This window comes from Astatotilapia calliptera, chromosome 12 (assembly GCF_964374335.1).
Source record: "Astatotilapia calliptera chromosome 12, fAstCal68.1, whole genome shotgun sequence".
NCBI classification, from domain to species: Eukaryota; Metazoa; Chordata; class Actinopteri; order Cichliformes; family Cichlidae; genus Astatotilapia; species Astatotilapia calliptera.
Window position 1 is genome coordinate 8616893 of NC_137433.1, and position 25813 is coordinate 8642705.

A 25813-nucleotide genomic window follows, 5' to 3' on the forward strand; every position below is an offset into this window, starting at 1 on the left:
CGGTTCAAACAAGATACTCAACAGAGGCAGAGCAGATGCGAGGACTGTTCTTCAGAGACATGGTAAGTGATAGGAGTGCAAACACCAGCTGTGGCACAGCATGGACTTAAAGTGAGTTCTGCTGTCTTCCTGCTACTATTATTCATCTTCTCACGCTGTCAGCTACACTCAAAAAAGGAAAAAAACATTGTGATTCATGCTACATAAAAGGGTGAGCAAACAGTTTATTTATATAAAAATGACGTTTAAAGTTTCCCATTTTTATTTAAAGAGTTCTCATTTTTTCATGTAAAAAGAAATGTTGTTGAAGCATTTCATTTCAAAAGCACTGAGATCCTTTGTAGTGGCACTTGCAGCTGAGTCGTGGTGCATCGTTTATACTGTAAATGAGAGCTTTGAGTCCTTTGTGGTGACAGGAGAGACTTTAGGAAGGACAACCATCGGTCAAACACTCTGCTAAAGGGCTTTATGGTAAAGTGGGTAGATGGAAGCTACTTTTTACTAAAAGGTACATGACAGCCTTTTAGAAAAAGGTAAATGTTCTGATGGACTCTTAAACCTTGAGAAGCAAAGGCAGCTGGTCAGGTAAAACAAAGATTAGAGTATTTGGTCAGCTATGTGTGTGTTATCAGGCAGTGATAATAACTCCAAATAATATTTCTTGGAAATGATGTTGAAACAAACACTTCATCTTGTGTCCTTATCAAATAGCACGACTGACTTACATACAGGGATTCTCCTGGACTAAAAGGGACATAGGATGGGCGACCAAACATGTAAGAATATTCAGCCCAGGAAAGGCTCTGGATAAAAAGACCGAAGTTTATTAGTGTAAACGCTGATTAAGTGTTGAGTACATTCATTATATTTTTTCGTCAACTTCCTTCAACACTGTTCAACGTATTAGATTCTTTTGGACATGTGAGCTTGTATTTTTCTCATTTCTAACTTTAGTTTTTAAAATATTCAACTGTGTGGATCCAGGTACAGGGAGTACCTTTGTGTAACAGTATGTGTAACAGTATGTCAGTATTTACTTCAGTCCAACTGAAAGCTATTGGCAGTTACTTTCAGTTGGTGAATTTAAATCTATGGGAATGATAGAGCGTTCTGATTGGCACATTAACTTGCGGCCAAATTTTCATGGGTGGATTTGTCTTCAGCAGACAGGCGGTTCAAATCTGGGTAGTTGGAGTCAGTTGATGACATTAGGAATCATATTTTGTGACTGGATCATTAGAACTGAAACTATGTGCCTGCCTGTGGATTCTAGTGGATTCTCCCACATATCAAGTCGTCTAACCTCATTTAATGTCTCTGTTTTTAGTCTGTATAGCTTTTCTCCCCACTAACATAAAGTCTAAAATAAGACGCACAAAACAGTTAAAGATTTAAAACTATCTTACCTCCTAATTTGATGCCAGTTCCCCTCTTTCTCTGTATGTCACTCACTCGCTGATAAGGACACACACACACACACACACACACACACACACACACACACACACACACACACACACACACTACATTCCAACTTCTGTGTAAACTTCAGCTTTCAACAGTTCTGCACTCCGGCTTTCAGGTCAATGATTTGGTGTATTTTAGCTTATTAAACATTTTTTTCAACAAAGATTCAGCAATTATAAAAATTGAACTCAAACCATTCGGCTAGCAGCGCTCACACTGCATTTTCTTTAGAAAATGCATTCTGAAGTTTACTTAAGTATCATTTTACTTATTTAAAAAACTGTGAGACTGGAGAATAATAGATCTGATGTTTTGTAAGAGCACTGCCATAACGTTGTACAGCACGACTCTTTGAGGACTGCTAAACCTCCACTGCCAAAAATGGAACTGATTATGATGGGACTCTGACCACTCATTGTTCACTTCCGCAAACATAAAAATAAAGATGAAGTTTTGCTTGTTGATGCACAGGAAGAAATCCAACAGGCATTGGGAAAAAGTGGGACAAAGGGACAAACTAGATTAAATATAGCAGCCGCCCAGAAAACAGATCTGGGTTACACAAGAAGAGGGAGATCACCAAATTTAAACCACGAAGATTTTTTAAAAACATTTGTATTACATTTTTTTAGTCTCAAAACATTTTTATTGAACAAATAATGAGAACAATTACTGCATATCCAGTACTGATAGGACAAATTCATCATTCATCTCATATGAAAGCTGAAAACCTACTGAGATGGAAATCACAGATCACAGTGGTGCAGTAGTTCATCCTTTTTTTTTAGCTCCTGTGCATCGTCCTTCATCGATTCCATTATTACATTTATAATATTTTTTCTCTCTGACATGGCACAAGATGATTACAAACTGTATCTTATGTCTGCTGGTGTTGGAAATCACATTAGCTAAAGTACATTGCCCAAATGGGCATGATAAATAAAGAAAAATGACAGCACACAGGCAGTGTTTACAACTCTGTGATGATGATGGCAAATGGTTCTAAATTAGATCAAACTTGTATAACGCCACTTCAACGCAAAGGTGATGCTTATCTCATATAACAGAGCTTTACCACTTACCGTGACTTCTACCTTTGCTGATGCTCACATCTCTGTGACAGCAGGTGTCTTATGAGTACTATAAAAAGCATTTGGCAGGCACTTAGATAGTTACATGAACTGCTGGCTGGTGGTCAGATGAACCAAGCTGTTTGCTGTGTCTCTCTTCACATTGTCTGGTTGTGAGTCACTAAACCTGGGATGCAGCTCATGTTTCGTTTAGCCACTCTATGAACACTGAATGTGGGACAACAAAGGAGTCTATAGCATGTGTGTTATTTCAGTCTCTCTCATGAAGTCCATTATGTGCCAGTACAAGAAAGTAAAAGAAAGCTTAAAAGCAGTCATCTGTTGATTTGATGTGTTCTGATGTAAAAGTCATAAAAGGGGGCATTTTTGAAAGATTTTATTTTTTTAGTTTATCTAATCTATATTTAAACTGAAACATTAAGCTAGACTGACGGCCTGCCCTCAGTGTACCCTGCATCTCACCTTATGACAGCTGGGAAAGTGATTTCCCGAAACTGTGGCTTGGATAACCAGTCATGAACATGGATGGATAGATTTCCACACAGTTACAGGCACAGTCTGTAAACACTGACAAGAGTAAACACATGATTCCTGAGCAGCAGTGCTGGAATGGGGAGAGTTCAGCACGAATAAGAAAGTTCACCACAAATACAAGTTTAGCTATTTCTGAGATAAAATCCAACACATCTTTACTTTAATAAAAAAAGAAGAAGAAAACAAACCTGGAAAAAAGAGATCATCTGTTTTAAACTTGCTGCAGCGATAACTGGGCAAAAGTGCTTACACAATCTGTTCCCATTAGTGTCTTAATGGACTATCAACCACAAATTCATTTTCCATCCCATTTACATTTATGCAAACATTACAGTCCTCACAGTTATATCACCATCTCAATACTACTCCCTGTTAGCTTTGAACAGAATGAGCACCAGACAAAAGACCAGAGGATCAAGTAGACTATTAGAGCGCAAAGATGGAGTTTTACCAAAACAACTTAAATCAACTAAGCCAAAGAGGACAGGTGAGCAGGGACCTCGGTTTTACACTATGCTCATGCGGTTAACCTGCACTCTTTTGTATGTACACCACTTATAAAACAAAGGCTTTTATCATGAGGTTAGACACATCTGGAGGGTCTCTACACTTGTGCTAAAAGTGCTAATGGCTTGCCCATCTCTTTATCCATCTTCAACCTTATGTCTTTGCCATCAGCTTTTCAATGCTGCACAGCTCTGTACACACAACAACAACAACAAACAAGACCACTGGATGATGCTCCCTCCCATTTTATTAGAGCTTTTGAATATTTCATCACAGGACAATCTTCAGAGTCAGACTCCACATTTTCTTAACAGGTTGAGAAGTGCACAAGGTCAGGTAGAGGGGAGGAAAAAAGGAGGAAAGATGAAAGGATAAAATGCAGAGAGGAAGCAGAAAGAAGCAGCAGCATCCCGACCGCCTGCAAGGCCTGCTGCGGTCCCATTCTCCTCTCTGTGGGCTCACACTGCTGGTTTTGCCTGATAGGACAATTTGCCACTTCATTACTAATTGATAATCGCCAGAGAGTAATGCTCATTATTCCAAGTGCTGAATAGTACAGCTAGTGTGCTGACATTTTCTGTCGCTCCATAATGACTCTGTTGAAGCCGGCAAATTCATCTCCTCTTAATGCACTGTAAAAACAGGCGCCGTGCAGAACAGATGAAGGTAAAGATATAAAGGGATTAAACTGTTTTTCATTTTTACATGCAAATCTCTAATGAATTATTCATTGAGATCAACACTTGTTATAAGAGGATTGTGGAAGCAGTGCATTCTTTGATTCACTTGCAAAACACTGAACCCGTTAACAAACTACGTCTTCATTTAGAAATCTTTCCTTTTCAGTCGCTTTAGAAACCTTAGTCATACTTTTCAAACACCCTGTGATGCAAAACTTTGGACTGAAACATTGTTTCAAAAATGGCCAGTAACCAATGCTGATGCTTTATTTCACACCCCGTGTAAAGGAAACAAAGGAATCTTGCAACAAAAAATATCTCTCCTTCCAACTCTTCACTGCACTTTTTCCCAGCACAAGATTATTGGTCAATTCAATTTGATTTAGTTTAATTCAATTTTATTTACATAAATGAAAAATCACAAGTTGTCTCAAAGTGCAACTATCAGCCACAACTGGTTGGGGGTGAGAGTAGGGAGATAATCTTTCAGCCATCTGACTAGGATACATCCTGTATACCTCCTAGAAGAGTTGGTTTTGACATTTCCTAATGGAAGGAGACACAGGGGCAGAGCCAGGACATGTTTCTTGGGTATGTTGGGACAATCAGAAACACCTTTTGAGCAAGTATTTGGCAACAGTGGGAAGGAAAAACTCTCTTCTAACAGGAAGATACCTCCAACAGACCAGGCTAAAGAAGGGTCAGCAATCTGCCACAAGACATGCATATATCAGTTAATAGGCCCAATATAGGCCAATAATGATTTTTGATAACTCTAAAAAGTACCTTCTATCATATTTTATTCATTAGCTTCTTCTGCCATTATCTGTCAAACTTCAAACAAGTTTTGTAGAAACATTTAGCTGACACACAAGATGCAGCATTTAACTGTGCTGCATTTAACCTAGCACTGATGCGCAAACACAGCCTACATGAACGATTCATTGGAATCATGAAAGTCTACAAATGACTTAAAGTAAGATTACAACAAAAAAATCACACTGAGCTCATTGGTCACACTTTCCGAGCCATGTGTTTGAGAAATTCAGGAGCAGAAATGAAAATCTTGCTAGCTGTTAAGCAGAGTAGCAGAAATATTCTGCTTTGGAGTTGAGTGGCAGCCAATAGTTCAAGTAACATAACAATAGATAGAGGGAAGAGTGGATCTGGCTAAAAATAATCAAATTCTGGACGTAGACTTCAGGCAATTCGTTGAGACCTGGAACTGAGAAAAAGTTCTACAGGAGGACAATGATCCTCCTTAAAAACTGGCATGAATGTTCGAATTGACTGCCATAATCTCCTGATTTGAACCTCACCAATTTATACAAAGGTGTGAAAACATCTCTTTGTATACCAAAAATACTTATTTAGAAAAGAGCTAAAAATGCTAAGTTCCAGCCCTTTATTTATTCTGTGTCTCCCCTGTAGAGTTAATAAAGTTCACCTTTGTCTTATACTGACTCTTTATTAGGGCTGAACGATATATCGCATTTGTGATAATATCGCGACATGATCAAGTGCAATTTTCTAACCGCAAAGGCTGCGATTATACTCTGGACATGTCCAAATTCATGGGCTGCATCCTCCTGAGGCCGCATTTGTAGACCGATTACGTCACAGCGACGCGCCGAAGGCTGTCCAAATTACTACCATATCCCAGAATTCATAGCGCGGCCCAGCCAAACTCCAGTTTCCAACAATGGCGGCCGCTACTAAGTTTTAAAATTACTCATACTAATCTTTCTGGGTCACAAAATAAACTTTTAACATATTTTCAGGCGAGAAAGTAGTTGTGTAAACATCAAATATCTGCTCGGTTTATCAAGATATCCCATATTTGCAAAAGTGCTTCGACGTTTTCAGAGGCGTCTGCTACCCACCAGCTCGACAGCTAGCCGGGAGCTCGAGGGTTACTGATGCGGCCGAGAACGGCACAACTCCCGGCACATCATTTTCAGATCACCGCGGAGTTTCGCTGCTCGGGTTAAACGTAATATATGTCACTTAGACAACCTAAAAATGTTATTGTTGGGCTTTTTTCAGTGTTTTGTTTGTTCGTGAGTAAATCGGTTTGGCTGAGATTAAAGTTATTAGATTAGATAAAATAAAACTTTATTAATCCCCCGGGTGGGTTCCTCCTTGGTTTTCACACAGCTGACTAAACGTCAAACAGAAAACTTATTAAACAGAAGTATGAGACAGTCGAGAATTTACGCCAGTGTCTGGTTATATTTTAGATAGCAAGAAGCAGACGGCCGAGTTTATTAAACTCCACCGAGACAGCGGTGACGCTAATCAGAACTAGACCGTCCAATTTCACGCCTTTAAATTTTAAAGGCGTGTTTGTGTGTGTGTTTATACAATTGCTATTATGTTTGCACTTTATGTGTTAATGTTACTGACTGCAGAGATCAGTAAGATGTGTGTATTTTTTATTTATTAGTTTTATTTATTTAATATTATTTTTTAATTGAATGACTGTCTAGTAGTTCACAGATGTCGAAAAACTGAGTGTGGTAAAGCCACTGATTTTGTTTATGTATATTTCTGCAATCTGCACATTGTACTGACTTTCATTTTAATGTTTACACCAGGGTTCCTTGTCAGCACTTTATGCTCAGATGTTTGTAAGCTAAAAATAAACTATTGTGTATGTTCAAATATACTGTTGTGATTGAAGAAGTTAAATAAAAATGTCAGTCATCAATTCATGCATCACCTCATGTCATCATAACAGAGGTCTGTCTTCCAGGAAAGAACAGTTTAAAATTAATGTAATATAGTATTGGCCATACTATATGATGTATTGCTTGTCTTTGTTTAATAATACAGAAGACAAAGACCTTAAAAAATAATCGCATATCGCATCGCAATCGCAATATTGGGGCAAAAAAATCGCAATTAGATTATTTTCCATAATCGTTCAGCCCTACTCTTTATGCAGCCTCTTAGTATATTCGTAGTCTGAAACCAGTCAGTTTAACTTATGTATCCTTAATGCACAGGTTCTTATATACATACTGATATATCCACTCAAGCACTTTATACAGCATGTCTCATTCACCCATTCATACAAGCACTTTCTAAATTTCACACTCCAGTGAACACAATGGGGTAGTATCTTGCCAAAGGATATCGTAGCATGCAGACTGGAGCAGCAAGGGATCAAACCACCAGCCTTCTGATAAGTAGATGACCTGCTCTACCCCCTTAGCCACTCTCCCAGCCAGTGGTCACCATTCAATGTCACCTGGTAAAAGATTCTCAAAATAAACTGTAAACCTACTAATTTTAATATGGCCCAATCTCCCCCAAGCCAAAATGTAACCCACAGAGTACAGAACCACCATCCCCACCAACACACATTACAGCACAATATCTATGTTAATACTGTTATTATCTGCTTATTGTCCAAAACAATGGTGAATTTCTTCTTTGAATCATAAGTGTATTTATGTCCCTGTTTATAGGTTTAAATGCGGTACTGGTAACTGAAGTTGCAAACATCGGCAGTCAAACACACCATGTATAATGTTCCTGAAACAAACATCGTGGACTCAAAAGCTTGGGCAGCATAACAAAGCTGAACAAAGCAGAACCAACCAGTTTGCCCTCAACTAGCAAAAGTAGCCAATCAGGCTCTGAGTTAGAAGGTCCATGGCCAATCAGCTGTGAAGACTTGTTTCTCCCATTTGGTGCAGTCACACTCTGCTGCCCTTTACAACACCTCTGGGCTCCGTGTGCTCTTCTGGCAGCCAGCACTCTGCCAGCTGGAATAATATTATGTAATTGTTATTGACATATTGTAACTGGGAAATGATAAGCAAGAAAGTTCTCCCCTCCTCCTCTGTAAAATTAACAGCTTGTGACATGCTGGTGGGCTCCATGAAGAGTCAAGCTGACAGCTGAAGTCAAGAGGGTTACTTTTCAGCTCCACAGAGCAGGGCTTAGAAATAGTCACAGCTATTAACAAATGTAATACTGCTCTCTGTTGCTCATCAATATTAAGCTATGCAAGTCACATTTATTACCTGCAGCGTTAAACGAGACATTACTTATCCCTACCTAGTTGGATCCCATTTTTGCTTTCATAACTACCAAAAGTCTTTGTGGCACAGATTTAAGAAGGTGCTGAAAAAATTCCTCAGAAACTATGGTACGTATTGACATGACAGTCAATATGGCACAATCTCCTGTTTCACCGTATCACAAAGGTGTTCTATCGAATTGAGATCAGTCACCAGATCTTAGTGAAGTCATTTATTTTGCAGTGAAATACACGTCCAAGAAACCAGTTTGAGCTTTATGACATGCTGGATTCAGTCATAGGAAGATGAGTTCACTGTGGTGATAAAAGATGGATGTGGGCAGCACCAATGCTTACATAGGCCGTGGTATTTAGATGGTGCTTAGCTGGTATTGAGGGGCACAAACCATGATAAGAAAATATGCCCCACAACACTGCGCACCCACCACCAGCAGCCTGAACCTTTGATACAAAGCTGGATGGGTCATTGTTTTCATGCTTTTTACATTTAATTTTGACCCTACCATCCAAATTTCACAGCAAAACTAAAGATTTCATCAAACTAGGCTAAGTTTTCTCAATCTTCTATTCCCTTCACAGATAGGACTGAAAGCTGGAATTGTTGTTCTGCTGCTGTAGCAGTTCTAGTTCAAGCTTTGTTAGGCTGTGCGTTCGAAGATGCTCTTCTGCTTACTTTGGTTGTGATTATTTGACTTAGTCTTGTCTTTCTGATCTGTGGCATCAAAAAGCCATTTTCAGCCAGAGACCTGCTGATTACTGGATATTTTCTGTCCCCTTAGTCTTCACATGGTTATGCAGGGAAACCCCAGCAGTTTTTGAAATTGTAAGGCAGGCTGATCTGGCACCACAGCCAAAGCCAGTCCCTGTCATCGCTATTCAGAGGCTCAGTTTGAACTAAATGGCTAAATGTGCTGACTTGCTATCGGCTGATACATAGTTATATTGTTTGATAATGCAATAATGCAAATTGTGAAATTACCTTTCACAGTAATGCAACTCTGCTATTGGCTTACAGTTATTTCATTGTGATTTTTTTTATTGTGAGTGGTGGTATGTGTCACCTCAAAAGAAATTAGAACTGTATATACTGTATATACTGTACAATAAGATTGTACAGTATTCAGTATAAGAATTTTTTACCCTTAAAAAGGCTGGAAAACTTTTTTTGAACTTCGTTTATAAACTGTATCTGATAATGCACCTTCACAAATGTATGAACATAGTTTAAAAATGAACTGATGTACTGAAAATGTATTCATATTACCTTTCATCACTCCCATGTCCAGGGTCTTTCCCAGCTGCTCCAGGAGATCTGCTCTGGCAGCGTTCTTCTTGTGCTTTTTGCCATCATAATGTTGCTGAGCCATGCCAGGGTTGTTGAACCAGGCGTTGCATAGCTGGCAGTAGCGGTCTGAGTCACGGCGCTGTCGTGGGGAGGTCATAGGAGATGCTTCTGGGGAGGTCTTAACAGGACTGGGGGATGCCTCTGAAGGTAAAACAAGAATGATACAGATGTCTCTTGGTGATCTAGTGATAGTTTTGTAAACAAAACAAATCTGCTAAGACACTACTACTTTTTAAATAATCTCCTTTACAGCATTTTACGTAATCTGGGAACCCCTTGCCTTATACAAAGCAGAACATTTACATATTTGACATGACCACAGTACGCGACTTGACAGAGATAGAGCCCAGCAAATTTATTGTTGCGTCAATTTTTTCAGCCAATATTAACAACTCGCTGATCTATCGGTAACGACGTTAAGAATGATTTATAGAGAAGAGAGAAACAACGCTCAGCCATGAGTGTTGATGCTGCATATCTTGTCCACCAGAGGGCACTTTGCAAACAAATATTTGAGTGCCACAAACAAAGTAACCAGATGACGTGAATAAAGTCAGACAAGACATAAACAAGTAAAAAAGTAACTACACTTGACTTAAGTGTTAGGGAAATTTGATTGTGCTTTTTTTTTTTAAGGCTAATAAATTGGCATTTCAGGGTTGGTATCAGTTTGAAAAATAATATATTGATCAGTCTCCACAGTATCCGCCTCCAGTAAAGCATAATCACACTCTGATTTAATATTATTTCTAGGATGCTTTATGATAGAGTGTCCAGGACATTTGTCTAGCAGCCCACCAGTTTTACCTACAGTCTTTACTTTCCATATTTGGCTCTTCACGCAGATAAGCTGCATAAAATTACTATAAATACTTTCTTACACTAAGTCTGTGAAGGTTCTCAGTCATCAGAGTCTAAGGCGCTTGGAAAGAAAAGCGTCTGGACTTCTTCAAGTTTCCTTGAAGACGTTTCACCTCTCATCCGAGAAGCTTCTTCAGTTCTAAGAGCCATTGGTGGAGAGTCCCAGATTTGAAGCCCTATGGGAGTGTCCGCAAGAGGGTCATGGACCCCCTATTGATCCTCTATCTAATCACACGGGCTAAAGTGTGAAAACAGGTGTGGGTTACAACTAGCCAAAGTTTCAGGTTACCCATTGTGAAACCTAGCCGCACCCTATCATGTGATTTACTGAGGTCATATGGCCCGGGATGTGAGTGGGCAGTAAGGCGTCTGGGAAGGATTTTAAACTCTCCACCAATTACTCTTTTGAACCGAAGAAGCTTTTCGGATGAGAGGTGAAATGTCTTCAAGGAAACTTAAAGAAAACCAGACGCTTTTCCTTTTCCTTTCCAAGCTCCTTAGACTTTCTTACACTAAGTTAACCTCAAATTTCAGAGAAAGAAGTATTGTTGCTCATTGTTAGAAAAAAACTAACAATGAGCTTTAATTTCATATTTTGAAGAAACAAATACAAAGCAAAAGCAATCACAGTGACTTGAGTAAAAGATTGAAACACCAGGTCAACTTTTTTGTGTGTGTAACAGCTTTAAACGTTTGGAAAAAATAAATAAAAATAAGTGTAAAACTCAAACAACAAAACAAAATAAATACATAACCACATATCAAATTATCTTCTAACTGAGACTCATAAACGTAAGAAGCAGATCTGAACTATCTAACTAAGCTGTCAGTAATATGAAATCATTTCCAGTGGTTACGAAATGAAAAAGCTTGTGATTGTTCAGGGGAAAAGCACACTCTGACTTGCATGAATTCACTCTCTTACTTCAGGAGAATCTAAAACACTATGGGGGATTTTATGGTTTATTAAAATGGGACCATTATGTTAGGCTTAACTCTCAAACCATTGGTAGCTTGTGGGCTAACTACTAACCTGATCTGGCCTCACAGTCAAATTTTCATCTTTATTATTCATGCATTTTTGTCTCAGATGAAGAAGAGGCATGAAGAGGTACTACAGCTTAAACAGTACTCTAAGGTATTGCCATTCGACAATGGGTGCTAATTTGTACCCATGTGGTTTTGATTCAAGGACCACTTCTGATTCCTGGCAACATTTTTTAGTATAAAGTTAAAGAATGACTATTTTTTTGAAATATTATTATTTAATAAGTTGAAACAGGGAGGCATTTGTACAATACTTGCTTGTTCTTACTGAACCCTTGAATCTTCTTTCTCTCATATCTGCCTCAGACAAGCAGACAGCAAAGCAAAGACTGAACCTAAAACCTTCTTCCTGAATTTTGCCCAAATGCTTTTTATCAAGTCTAAGAGTTAAATCAATATGCTAACTTGTTTGTTTACTAGACCCCAAACAGACTGTCTCCTCAAACTGCAATTATTTAAACCAAGAAACACCTTTTAACTTCTTGGGTATATATTTACCTTTTTAACACTGGGTACACTGTACCTGTATGGATACAAACAGACTTTTGACATTAGTTGTCATGGACTGACATAACTGATAGCAAAACAAAACAACAAAATTTAAGGACACAAATAATAAGAACAAGGTGTTCTCTGTGTTTCTAAACCATAACTTGATTTTAATGTCTGACATGACTTTTAATGCTTTTGAAATCCAGCTAATTTACTTGGGTTCTGTATGATCATGACACTTCATGTCTTTTTGGCTTATGTCAAACAGTAAACATAATGTATAAGTCCTGAAAAGGTGCTGTGAACATAATGGTGATATAATAACCCAAAATGTCACATTTTTGCTAAGACAAATGTGAGAAACTATAAATGCTCAGGAAAAACACTGCCCAGGAAAAAAATACTTTAAAATGAGCTACATTAGCAACACTTTGCCAGCTTTTTTAAAGAAAAGATTTGTAGCTGGCAGACAGAGCACAATGGGACGGCTTTAATGAGCACTCATCAGCGGCAACGTAACTGTGGCTGTGCAAGTGTAGCCCTCTGAATAACAAGCTGTTATCTCCATTAGATGCCTAAAGAGGAAAACCTAAATTCTACTTGGCAAACGGAAGAGAAGCCAGCTCTTCTTGGGGCTGCCCACTTGTGCCTTCACGCATGGATGACGGCATTAACCCCTGAACGAGCAACGTGCTGCAACGAGCACTCCCCAACACGAAGAAGCCCTATCAGCTTAATCAGTTTTAACGCTCCACTGCACAGCTCACCCTAAGTCAACATTTAGTTTTGTCCCATTAGCTTCCATTACACCAGTCAACATTTCAAAATAGCAAAGTCCAGTGAAAAACATGGCGGGAGAGAGGATGTATGGAGCCTGAAGTGTCAGGACTCGCTGTCTGCTGAGCACAGCTGGCCCTCAGTGAGGCCGTTTGCATCACACTTTACATTCAGTGCTTGGCTCATTCGCCCCTCCACAGCAAAAGGATGTTATGTAGGATTTAAATGTTGGACTTTACGGTTATAGAATGACCCCCACTATAATAGGCCAATGTAAACTGTCAGACTCAATTTAATCCCTGCAGCTGCTTTTGCAAGCAGGTCAGAGGTCAGCAGCATAACAGCAACCCTGGAGCTGAGAGAAATGTAACGCCTTGCTCAAAGAGAGGGGATTGCATTTCTGCAACCCAAATATAAAGACTACTAGGAAATCTATAGGCAGACTAATGCAGCCTCGGATTAAAGCAGGAAAAAAAGCTCTAAATTTACGAAGAACTAAAAGCGTAATACTCAGATGCAACACTCCCCCAAAAGCACAGCTCCTGGTATCATAACATTCAGGCGATTTCCAGACACAGTGATGACAGAATGAAAGAAGTTAGAGCGAATGGGAACTCAAAAGAGGTTAAATGTTTACTGTTTGCTGAGATAAAGACGTGAGAGAACAGAAAGAAGGTTAATTATCCTCACAGTACACTTCTGCACTCCAGACTGTTCAAAGAAAGGCAGCATCTCAAATATTGTTTTAAAGTTAATACAGCATTTTTGGTAAACATGTTAATTATCACTACAATGCTGTCAACATCTCTCAAGTTGTTTTATCAACAAAATAAAAAGTCCATGAGAAGCAGTGCACACATATTTAATTGAACACCTGTATGTAGCTAATGACTCTGCAGAAAGCCTCAGGATCTGCTGACCCCACTCTATCACGACTTACCACTAACAGTTGAACATGGAAAATTTAGTAGTAAGGAAATTCAAAACTGGACTTTTGCACAGGTAGCATCTTATTATAATACCACTCCTGAGAGCGAGCCGTTCTTTCAAAAATGTTTGTAGAAGCAGTCTGCATTTTATACACCTGTGGCCATGGAGATGATTGCCACATCTGAATTAACATCTGATTTAGATGCAGGAGTGAATTTACAGTGCTTCAATCTGCCCACAGTTGCTGCTCATCTGCAAGCTGCTTTTCAACCCACCTCCTCCTTTCACACCTCCCAGCACTGGGCCGTACCACCAGATACAAATTATCGCAGATAGAAATGTCAGCCTTGTTTTGACTATAGTGGTCTTGACAGATTTCTGGTAAGTGGCTCTTAGATTTCTGTTGCACGTCAAACAGTGTTGATTATTCGATTAAATTTATCGCATGTGAAAAATTCCCAAAAGAGGAGAGACTCTGGAAAAATAATTTGCTGCAAATAGTCAGGAATTAGAGGGGCATGATTATATGGCCTAAGCAAAGAGTATTTATCATCATCAGTGCAGCCTCTCCATATAGTATCTTCCTCCAGCAAAGCATAATCACACTCTGATTTAATATTCTTTCTAGTAGGCTTTATGACAGAGTGTCCAGGCCATTTGTCTAGCAGCCCACCAGTTTTACCTAAAGTCTTTACTTTCCATATGTGGCTCCTGACTCATAACACACTGTGTTATTACAGGATGGGTCTTTGGCATCAAATAACCCAGCAGGCACATAAAGGACTGAAAGCCTTTCCTCCCATTTAGAGCATCATTAAATCCACACTGTCAAACACCCCTCTGTGCTTTGATTGAGGATTCAGTTCACTTCAGAAGGCAGGGGTCGTCACCATCACTAAGAGACAGATGGCTTCAGCTTGATGTGGCACCTGCTGTGTAAAGGACACTTTAAACTCAATGAAAAGGGCCCTGCTTCTCAATGTTACAGGTTTAAGTATCATCTGGATAAATATGGAACGTTTTTTTCCGCAGAGATAAAATCGAGAGCTGAAACATTGCGCTAAGCACAGAGAGCGCAGTAAAAACTACTATCTGGGAAAGTAGCCTATTTTTTGTAGAGACTTAATGATTTTGACAATGATGTCTGAAAAGAACATTTTTTTAAGAGACAACCGAGTGAATCATCTGAGCCTGATGGTCTTGCTGTATCAAGTCAAACAGACAGTACACATGCCACATTTCATACTAGCAGCCTCGTAGCTGTTTAGTCCAACGACACACACATACACACACATACACACACACACACACACACACACACACACACACACACACACACACACACACGCAAACACACACGCACACACAGCAGCTGTTTATTGGCCTGATAGACCCTCTGCTGTCTGCAGATCCACAAGAGGGGATGCTACACAGTGGTAAACATGACTCTGGCCCAACATTTTTGAGACTTGTTGGCATTAAATTCAAAATGATATAGTTTTCTTAAAATGGTATGTTCTCTCAGTTTACGCATTCGATATGTTTTTTATGCTCTATTGTAAATGAAATGTGGGTTTGTGAGATTTGCAAGTCCCTGTGCTTTTTCTGTCCTAACTTTTTCAGATTTTGTAGTTTGTAGTTTGTAGGTTCAGATTGTTAAAACGAGCATGCAGGTTTACAGAAGCATTTTCAGTGTCAGCTGTTAACTTGTACAGTTTTTCTAATTGAAGTTTTATGCTAGAAAAACTGTACTTAAGAAGCTTGACAGTAAAGCAGGATGTGGCAGAGCTCTGCAGGGTCTAGTTTTGCAGGTTTACTCACCCTGCAAACACAGAATTTAGCTCTCAAATCCACTCTTCTCTGTGTCTGTGTTTCTCTCAATCCCAACCAATGACAGCAGATGGCCCCGCCCCTCCCTGAGCCTGTTCTGCAGGAGGTTTCTTCCTGTTAAAAGGGAGTTTTTCCTTCCCATGATCACAAAGTGCCTGCTCATAGGGAGTTGTTTGATTGTTCTTACAACCTGACAACATAGAGCACCTTGAGGTGACTGTTGTTGTGATTTGGTGCTATATAAATAAAACTGAATGGAGAATCGAACCGAACTGAATCAACCAGTTATTTAAAGACTCAAGACACGAGCCGTTGCCAAACTCAAATAGGCAGGTAAATAGGTTTTGGGAAACAGTTATTAAGGGGCTGTGTACAACAGATAAGGACAGATAAAAGAGCAAGTGGGCTATCAGTCATGTAAACCTATAACACTGATACCAAGATGTTAGATAAACCCAAAGTACAGTTGGATTCAATGCTTTATAGATGCTTTTAATGTCAAACTCCTGATAACAATAGAGGCAAACTGCTGATCTCACCAAATTAATAGAATCCATCCTCTGGGCACCACGAATATGCACTCACCAGCCACTTTATTATGTGCGCATGTGTAACTGTTCATCAGTGCAAATATCAAATCAGCCAATCACCCGGCACTTGACCATGTCTACATTTAGCCATGTAGACATGGTTAAGTTGATCTGCTGGAATTCAAACGGAGCATCAGAATGTTCAAGAAAAGTAAGTGACTCTGAACGCAGCATGGTTGTTGTTGCCAGACTGGTCTGAGTATCTCAGAAAGTGCTGATCTGCTGGGATTTTCCTGTAAAACTATCTCTAAGGTTTACAGAGTATAGTCCGTGAAAATATCCAGTGAGCGGCAGTTCTCTGGATGGAAAATGCCTTGTTAATACCAACGGTAACAGGACAATGGCAAAAGTGCTTTGCGTTTATAGGACAGGAACAGTAGCTCACATAACCACTTGTTATAACTAAGTTATGCAAAAGCATCTCTGAATCCACAAGCCATGCAACTTTAAAGTAGGTGGGCTACAGCAGCAGAAGACCATGGCAGTTTCAACTCCTTTCAGCTCAGAAAAAGGAAAATGAGACTATGCTCTCCTAAAAAATTGGATGACAGAAGACTGGAACATGCCTGGTGTGATGAGTTATGATTTCTGCTGCAACATTGTGATGGTAGGGTCAGATTCTGGTATAGAAGTGCAGCTGTTAGCACAAGCTTGCACAGAAATGCACAGAAAGACCTCAGCTCATCAGCTGGGATATACCTGTGTGAGGTTTGCATGTTTTCACGACTGCACAGGGTACGTGTGCAATCGTTCAGGTTCTCGCCTCATACTCTGATTTCCTCCTACAGTCCAGATTCTAGCCTGCTGTGGATGTGAGAGTGACTGTAGTGACCTCACACCATATACTCCAGCCCACTGCCACCCTCAATGAGATAAGCTTTTAAGAAAATGAATAGATAGAGTTGAGGTGTTGGATTAACCAGAGATCAAGGGAGAAAACTAGCCAAAAATCATATGAGCTCCTCTGGTGTTCATTTAGACAACAGTGAGAGTCGGTTCTCACTCCTAAGTTGTCACATGCGAAGGACCGATTGGACTTTAACCCCAGTTAAGCTCAAGCACCATTTTCAGTGTGCAGGGTAAATCCTGTGAAGTGGGTGTAAACAAAAAAAGCAAATCAAATGTAAAAAGTGATTCAAACAGTGAAAAAACAGCAGCTTAAAACCGAATGGAAAGCACAAAGCTCAAAATAAAACACCTGAGGAAAACAGACACCTCCATGCAGGCTTTTCTGTGGACACACTCATGAGTCATTTTTAGTCACATTATTCTAATTTAGTCACATTCAAGAGTCACACATTGTATCACCGTTCCTCTTCCCCACTGTTTTTCTTTCCCTCTTTCTTTCTCCCTTTTCTTTCCCCCAGTCATGTCTGTCCCGTGTGCAGCAAGTGAAAATAAAATAAAATAAACAATAAAAGCAAAGGTGAATCAAATAGACCAATACGGCAAGGGATGGTCCATTTGGTAAAGTAAATCCGTTGGACATCTTTCTTTGCCTTTGGACAATAATTCTGATGGCAAAAGAACCAAACGGGACAGGCGGGAAAAAAAGAGTCACACATTGTGCTCAGCCTGCATTATGAACAGCAGTTTGCTCTAAGCAGCCATTTTTGGACACTAATATAAATACAATTCATACATTATACATCGTAATTTGTTCGGGATTTTTTCAAACATGTAGGAAGAGCTGGGAGGTTTTGGTTTTTGAGGTTTTGACACCACAGTTAAGGCTTTTGCTGTTTGATGCTGGCTGTGTCAGCTTCCAGTTTCAAACTAATTTGGATTTATTTATGCAGCTCTTCTGCTGCTGTTTGTGTGAACACTTCTTTCATTACTGACCAGCTTAGTAAGAGAATACCAAGAATCCATTAAAAATAAAATGTACAGCACAGCAAGGCAATCCTTTCATCTGCTCAAAGTCGAAGAGAAACACACTTCCGTGTTTTCACTAATGCAACAATTTACTTTCAGCTGAAGCAGAGTGTCTCATTTTGCCCCCCATGGCATTTCTTATAAGCAGACAGAGAATCAGGGCAGTGTAGAAATCTTCTAACTCTTAAAACAGAGTCATAAATCTAAAGAGATTCCGCTTCTGTGAGAAGACGGGACCAAAGTGCTCCAAATCCATTCACTGACCCTTTCCTACAATGAGGATCCCTGCTGTGCTTTCCTTCACCCCTCCACCCTCTCGGAATATAAACCCTGCTGACATGTACCACTTATAAAATGTTTTCTCAGATTTTCCTTTTGTCTTCAAAGAGAAATCTCTGAATGGAAAGCAAACAACACATCTTCATACTTGAAGTTAATTATCACCCTCTGTGCACTGCGGACAATTTGTACTTTAAAATGCTTTAAAGTGGAGGGGAGGGGGGGGGGCACAAGTGTACTAAGCCTGCTGCATTTGAGACAATTCTGAGTAATAAACACAGAAGACTTGAGGGCAAAGCTGCAGTTTGTGCAATTCAAAGCTTGGTCCATGTGTTTGGAAAGGAGGCTTGGTTCCCATTGCACTTGGAATACAGGCGGAACCAAAGACATCCTTTAACTAAGGGGTGTCAAAAATAAGACCTGGGGGCCTGAATCAGCCCACTGTCCCACTCAAAGGCTTTGAATATGAAATGTAGTAGAGTGCATACATTTTGAGCTTTTAACTGTACTTTTATATGTTTTACAGATTTTCCACTTTGAAATACCTCCCGTATGGTCACTCATATAACACCAAAGTATTTAACAGATAAAACATAAAAATTAAATGGTAGAAAAATTACTTTTTTTACTATCTACTACAGAATTGTGTTATGTTTGTTTCTGAAGTGTGTTCACAGTTTTAAAAAAGATCATTTTCTGTGAATTAACCACGTTTTTTTATTCATGTAATTTTACATTTGCCATATACAAAAACTGAGACACTGTTGAAATTGCATTTTTTTTAAAAAATTAAGACATTTAAGACATCTTAAGGATTAAAGACCAGTGTGGGCTGTATGTGGGCCACAATGTAAAATGAGTGACATCCCTGCTTTAAATGCAACAAACAATAAACTGCAGTAAACTTTACTGCAGCCTAAAGCTGATGCTTAAATTAGCTATGAAAAATGCAAAATATTCTCTGGGCAAGATTATTTTTATAACTAAAGTAAAAGAATATGTGAATACAGCTGCTTAAGTTTTATCACATCGTCCTGCAGCTGCTGTGAAACATTTGAAGTCAGGCAAAGTAAAGCAGGAGGCCACAGAAGGTAACAGACGGGTCAAATGATCCGACTCGGTGTTGCATTGCTTTGGCTGTTTGAAGATACAGAAATCTTTCCTTTCTCCCACAGTCGCATGAAATGAAACAGGCAATTACCATCAGTGCCACTTCTCTGACATTCTATGGACAGCAAACATAATTACAAGTGTAAATTGTTTAAAGCATATAGCGGATTTTCTATTCAGCTTTTCTGTATATATTTATATACATTAAACCCACAACAATTCTTCACTCCATCTCTACTCTAGACTGCAAACTTGCATGTGAGGATGATTGCTTGGGCCTATAAATATCTTCACATCTGTCATTTGATCTGTAATAAGATGCCACAGATATCTGACCTGATTAAAGCAAGGCTTGGGGTTATATGAGATTATATTCACATAGTTTAAAATCAGGATATTCTAGGAGTTTATCATCCTTGACTCTATAAGTCGTGACAGCAGTTTATATCTGGCAGGCATTACATCTGATATTGCACAGATATCAGCTATAGATAACACACAGATAACAGCGAATAAGCAGAATAGGGTAGAGCAAAGACATAGGGAAAAAAATATGTGTGTTTGTTTGTGTCAGCATATAGAGCAAATTTAAACAACCACTGTAAGCCCTTTACATTTATTTACAGGTAACTTTTGTTTCATGGTGACTTCACATTACTGACATCACCGCTCTGTCTCTCGATGTCAGCACTATAAACCCAGTGTGCTGCTGAGTCCACCTCTGGTTTAGTTAGTTCAGCAGAATGAGAAAGGCTTCAGGATGGAAAATTACGTTTTTGAGTAACCCTTGCAGGATGTTTTCTTTTTTTTTATTGCCTTTGTTAAAGTTGCTGATGTTGTTCTATTTATTAAAGTTAATACATCTTGTAGGGCAGTCCAAACAGAATGACTAGGTCACATTTAAGAAGTATGCCTAGCAGATGGCGAGGTAACTAACCAGATTTACCAACGGGTTGCACCAGCACAAACTGGTTTAAAAACAATTACTGTCAGTACTTACAGAAACACTGCAGTTAGGAAATTGTGCGCAAGAGGTGGGAAGATTCTTTTGGAAGGCTTTTTTTTTATAGGGTGAGGAATACACACAAAATGATTTACTACCATTTGTGACACGCAATTTACTGCTAACTAAACTGACAAAAAAACACATCTTATTTATTTGTGCAAGCAAAGTGAGACATTTCTCCATCTGTGCCAATTTAACTACTCCTACATTTGCTCAGTGAACTCAGAGTCTAGACCTAGAACCCAGAAAAGAGTCGCACGATACCAGCGGCAACTGAACTTCTTGTAACTCTTCAACTTTTAGTGCCGGGTTCTTTCCAACATACTGTGATTCAGCAGCAGGAATTTCACAGCCCGTGCAATGGGTTCACCACAAAATTGCTGAAGTGCGGAGAGAAAGGAGGAATGGTGACGTTGACTTTGTACCCAATACCGAAAATAACCAAGCCCTGGATGGACGTCGATTGATCAATGCATTTACATGAACAAACTCTAAAAACACACTTTTCTTTAACTAAGTTTTTATTACAGTCAAATTTAACCATTAGAAATCCAGGACCATGGACAGCGCACAAGGGTTTTGCATTAGGCTTCATGCACTTTGACAGTAAGTGAGCTACAGACAATTACCAAAGCCTGTTTTGATTATAATGACTCTACCGTACACTGTACGCCCTATATTTATATGCTTTTCTGCACCTGTCCGGTTAGTTTACTGGGAGCTGAATATCATTGCTTAGTTTGCGACCTTGCTCAAAATTGCTCTGCTCTTGGTAGATTGGGTATGTTATATTCAAATGAACTGACAGCACATGTGTTAGAAAACAGCATTATTTCTGTAAATCACCCGCAAAACTAATCACACCTGTCAGCGCTGTCTGGGGATTTGCGCTCACACAATACTTTACCACAGTGACTTTCTAACATGCTCACAATAACACTACTGGCATTTATCAAGAGTTTTAATAAATTGCCATCTTGTCCCCAACTCCCACCCCTAAAAACCTAACAACACAGAAAAATAATCTGGGTTTTGGCACTAGATAAAAGGTCTGCATATGACGAAAGTTATAATAGTTAATTCATAAACGTTGTTGCTGAAATGGTTGTTTCAAACTCCATGCAAGAAAAAGATGTATGTATGAAAATACAATTTAGTTAATCAAATGTAATGAAAATCTTTTGTTCTAGTGCTGATTACAGTCATTCAGGACTTAATAATTATGACCACATAATACGGCTCTCTTCACGTGTTCCATTCTAATTGCTCCACTTTCATTTTGCTCTCAAAGCAGAGCTGCTGCAACACAATGAAAGTGAAATCCATCAAATGCAAATGTGTGAATGTCTAAAATGCTGCAAATGCTTAAAGTGTCCCATTAGATAGAAACAGCAGGGAACCACAAGGCAATATAAAAATACAGGAGCTTTAAATGTTGCTGTTATGATTCATGCAGGCTTGCTGTTGATTATATGTTAACAGACAAAGACATTTAAAGTCTTAAGATAATGTCCCCAGTTAAACGTAATGGAAGGGGAACAGCTATTTTACAATATGAACAATTTAACTCCAGATTTCTCTAAATCACTTCTCGGTAAATCAGTGCAGGAGCAAAACAGCCCCACATTAAGCTGCAGATGTTAAAGGAAATGCAGCTCATGCAAGCTATTGTGCTTACGACACAGACGATGGGAAACAAGCCAGAATTTGGAAATAGCGACTGAAGAAATACAAAAATAAACGTGGCTGTGATTATATAAAAGTACTAATGACAGATCAACGCTCGTTTAGCCTGCCTCCGCTCTAAAATAGAAAGCGTATTGCAATACATTGCAACACCAGCAGTTCATTCAACAGAAAATGTGTGCAGCTGAGCATGATCTATGTGGGTCAGTGGAAATATTCAAATTTAACACAACGGTGCCCAAGTAAAAGGGCAAGCAAGGGTTACTGGTTAGCTTATAGAAGCTTTGTGTAATTTTGTGCCTGCAGGTAAAGCATTAAAGATTAATTTCAACTGTCAGATGAAATTCTCGCATCTTCAAAAAGTTTGAAATTGAGAACAATCGCTTACGCAGGACTTTTCCGTGTGTGTGTGTCTGTGACTAGAGATTGATGACAGTGCATTTCTCGAATGTTCATCGTGGGTTTTGAATAGGCATTTTGGGCACAAGAAGATGATGTACAGCATCTGTTCAAAGGCAAAAATAACATCAAGTAAAGTTTATGATGCTCTCCCATGATGCTATAAATTCTCATTAGTGTTATTGGAGGCTTTTTTTCACAGCATGTCCTGTGTGGACACCAAAGTCAGTGCTTGGAGAGCTAGAAGTTTTTGCAGCTGTATGCTGGCTGACAGTCGGCAGAACAACAACGCATCCCGAGAGGCAACTGGATCAACAGAGTCGGCTGATGTGACTTATGCAGAAATCAATAGCTGGGGCCTCTCGGCACCCTGGATTTATCTTTATGACATTATGTATTTGTGACAGATCTGAGAGGATTTAAATTACACTTCCACAGGATAAAATAACCTAAGCTAACATTTCTTTTATTTCAGCAGGACTGGAGTTTTTTGGGTAATGAAAACTCAACATTTTACTAATAGTTTCTTTTTCTTCTGATGGTTTGAACCCCTCTGTAATGAAACAGACACAAATAAAAAACAAATTCACTGTGCTTCAGGGTAATATATGAGTCTAATGTTAATGGAGCAGTTTCAATTTCATTTCTGTCATTTTCACACTAAAAGAGATGCAAGAGAAGCACTGAATAAGTGATTTTTTTCAGTGATACAAATGATTCCCCAAAGATGGATGTCAGCAACTTCAGTCAACAAAACTTAATGTGTCTGTCAGGTGGAGAAGAGGTTCCATGGTGTCCTGGTACTTTGTTGGATGTCAGTGCGATTGATAGCTGTGCCTCCCCCTCTTTTGGCTGAGACGGTTCTGCCTCTGTTCTGAACCATTGGCCACAGATGGCCTCGTTAATGGCTATGTCTGTCACTGACATGTGGCAGAAAGAAAAGCAAAGGGTGCTGTCTGAACACTACATCAGAATTTCTCAGCAGTCACAATATCTCTAAAGTACAACTACAACCAAACAGTCATGAAGTCCTCTGAAACTAAAGTCAAGGTATCTCTTTATTTCTTTGGATGTTTGGGCTATTCAAGTCTAAACAGATATAATTATGCCATTTTGAACTGTCTGGGGTTTTTTTTGCATGGTGGTTAGAAGTATTGCCTCAACAGCAAGAAGGTTCAAATCCACCATCTGGTCTGACTCTGGTCTGCATGCTGGGATAGGCTCCACCCTCCCAATGACCCTGAAGTGAATAAGAGTATGGATGGATGTTTCCAAATGTTTCCTGTTAAACCTGAATCATTCAAATTAAACCACCAAACTAAAATCATGTCTATCCCCAGTTTTTTACATCATTAATCAGCTGTCTGCAGTCAGTGTGTAATGTATATTAACAGCATAGTAGATGCTAGACATAGACATACATCTTCATCTCCACTGCATTACAACTGCTAATTTTGTTTTATTATACTGTTTAGTTAATGTTAGATGTAGGCTATTTAAGGTTAGAAAACATCACAGTCTGAGATAAAATACACAATTTTTCAACAAAAAGCCCTTTGCTTTACATGAACTTCTTAATACAACTGGTAGATATTTCCTTAAATAAACACGGCTGTTCTCTGTTTATCACTCATCACAGTAAATGAGAGATTAGAAGATAGACTGAGCTACCTGCTGGCGAGATATAAAGGAGTGAAAACAGCCAATAATGACCAACAAGATTAGATCCAAATCAGGATTAAATTTAAACCTTTAGGATCTGAACATTTAGGCACCATGCTATCGTGTAATGTTATCTGAAAAGTCTGTGCAGAACTTTGCTGAATGCTCTTTACCCAGCCCACAGAGTCATTCTGTGTTTGTCACTGGATTGTAGCTTTTAGTCCCATCTGTCTGCTCAACCTGTCCCCCACTAACCAGTCTTGCCAGTCTGCCCTTCAGTCACAGTGCCCTCTGGAACAGTTCAGCTAGTCTGCTCTGCCTTTGGACTTGCCTGACTTGTCTTGATAGGCTTTGTGCCTGAGGTCTTCTTCCCAGTTTTCCAGCCAGTAGCCTGTCCTAACTGTCCCCAGTTGTCTGATTTTCTTGGATTTTTGTGTCCTCATGCATTTTTAATCTTCTTCTGTTTTTTTTCCCTGGAAACCTTCCCTGGGACTTTTTTTGTTTTTATTTTCCTTTTTTGTTCAGCAACACTGTTTTTCTTCATCTGTGAGGCTTTGCTACCCCCTGTAAGTTTTCATTCAGACTTTTTGTTCTTTATTCAATCTGAGCTCTTAGTGCATTTGGGTTCACACTATTCTACTTTAATCAGTTTTACAATAGCAGGAGGGAAATAACATCCTCTATAAATATACCAGACATTTCCAAACAAAACATTTATATTTTTGTAAATGGATTTTAACCAAAAGTCTAATTATTTATTTATTTCCATTCTTTTCATTTAAGTGTCTAAGAAGATGTCAGAAATAACATACTGCATACATGTTACATGTTACAACCCATCAAGCACCACACGTTAGGTAGATTTTCTATTTGGAAAGTTAAATCTATAAAGGCTGTAGACAGCAGAGTGGATGATGATGATGATGATGGTGAAGATCAAGACTTCTTGAGGCCTGATTTCATTAACATATTTAGAAATATGCTTCACATATTGGCTTCTTTATGGCTGAATTCAGCATTATATCATATTACCCCCAATGAAATATATATAAACAAATGTATAAGACACAAAAAGCTGACTTAACAGTTTGCCTAATAAAGAAATGAGCTTAACAAGTGGATTTTTTCAGTACGCTTGGGCGGTGAGTCAAAAAGTTCATTTCAGATACTGTTTCTTGCATTTCAGCACCATGGAGATGTGAACAGCAGTAAGGACGAGAGACAAAACACACTTCAGTGGTATTTACTGTAAACAGACAATACAATTAGATTGACTATATATGAACATAGGGAAATGCCATGTATGGACTCTGTGATCACAATCTGCATCCCAGCATCCTGAGAGGTGAAGTTCATGCCATCTTTGCTGAATTATTGCAGAACAAAAGAAAAGCACATCCTAAACAGATCATATTTCCAGAAATCTGATGTTAATGTAACTTGTTATTTTTAAGTTATGCTTAAAAAGGCTTAGAATGCTGAGAAAAGTGTAATACAAATGACTTTTGTGAGACAGAATGAAAAGTTATTCTTTAGCAGTATAACTGTGAACTTGACAGGAAAACTGCACTGAGAATTTACAAAAACTCTGTTT

At 39.0% G+C, this 25813-nt stretch overlaps 1 protein-coding gene across 1 annotated transcript in view; it reads right to left on the minus strand.

Moving 5' to 3' along the window:
* The window catches only part of zmat4a (zinc finger, matrin-type 4a), a 148416-nt gene that overhangs the window by 35050 nt on the left and 87553 nt on the right, over positions 1 to 25813 (minus strand). Inside the window, exon 5 of the mRNA XM_026187289.2 lies at positions 9595 to 9816. Coding sequence (XP_026043074.2) covers positions 9595 to 9816 — 222 coding nt within the window. The remainder of the gene's footprint in view (positions 1 to 9594; positions 9817 to 25813) is intronic.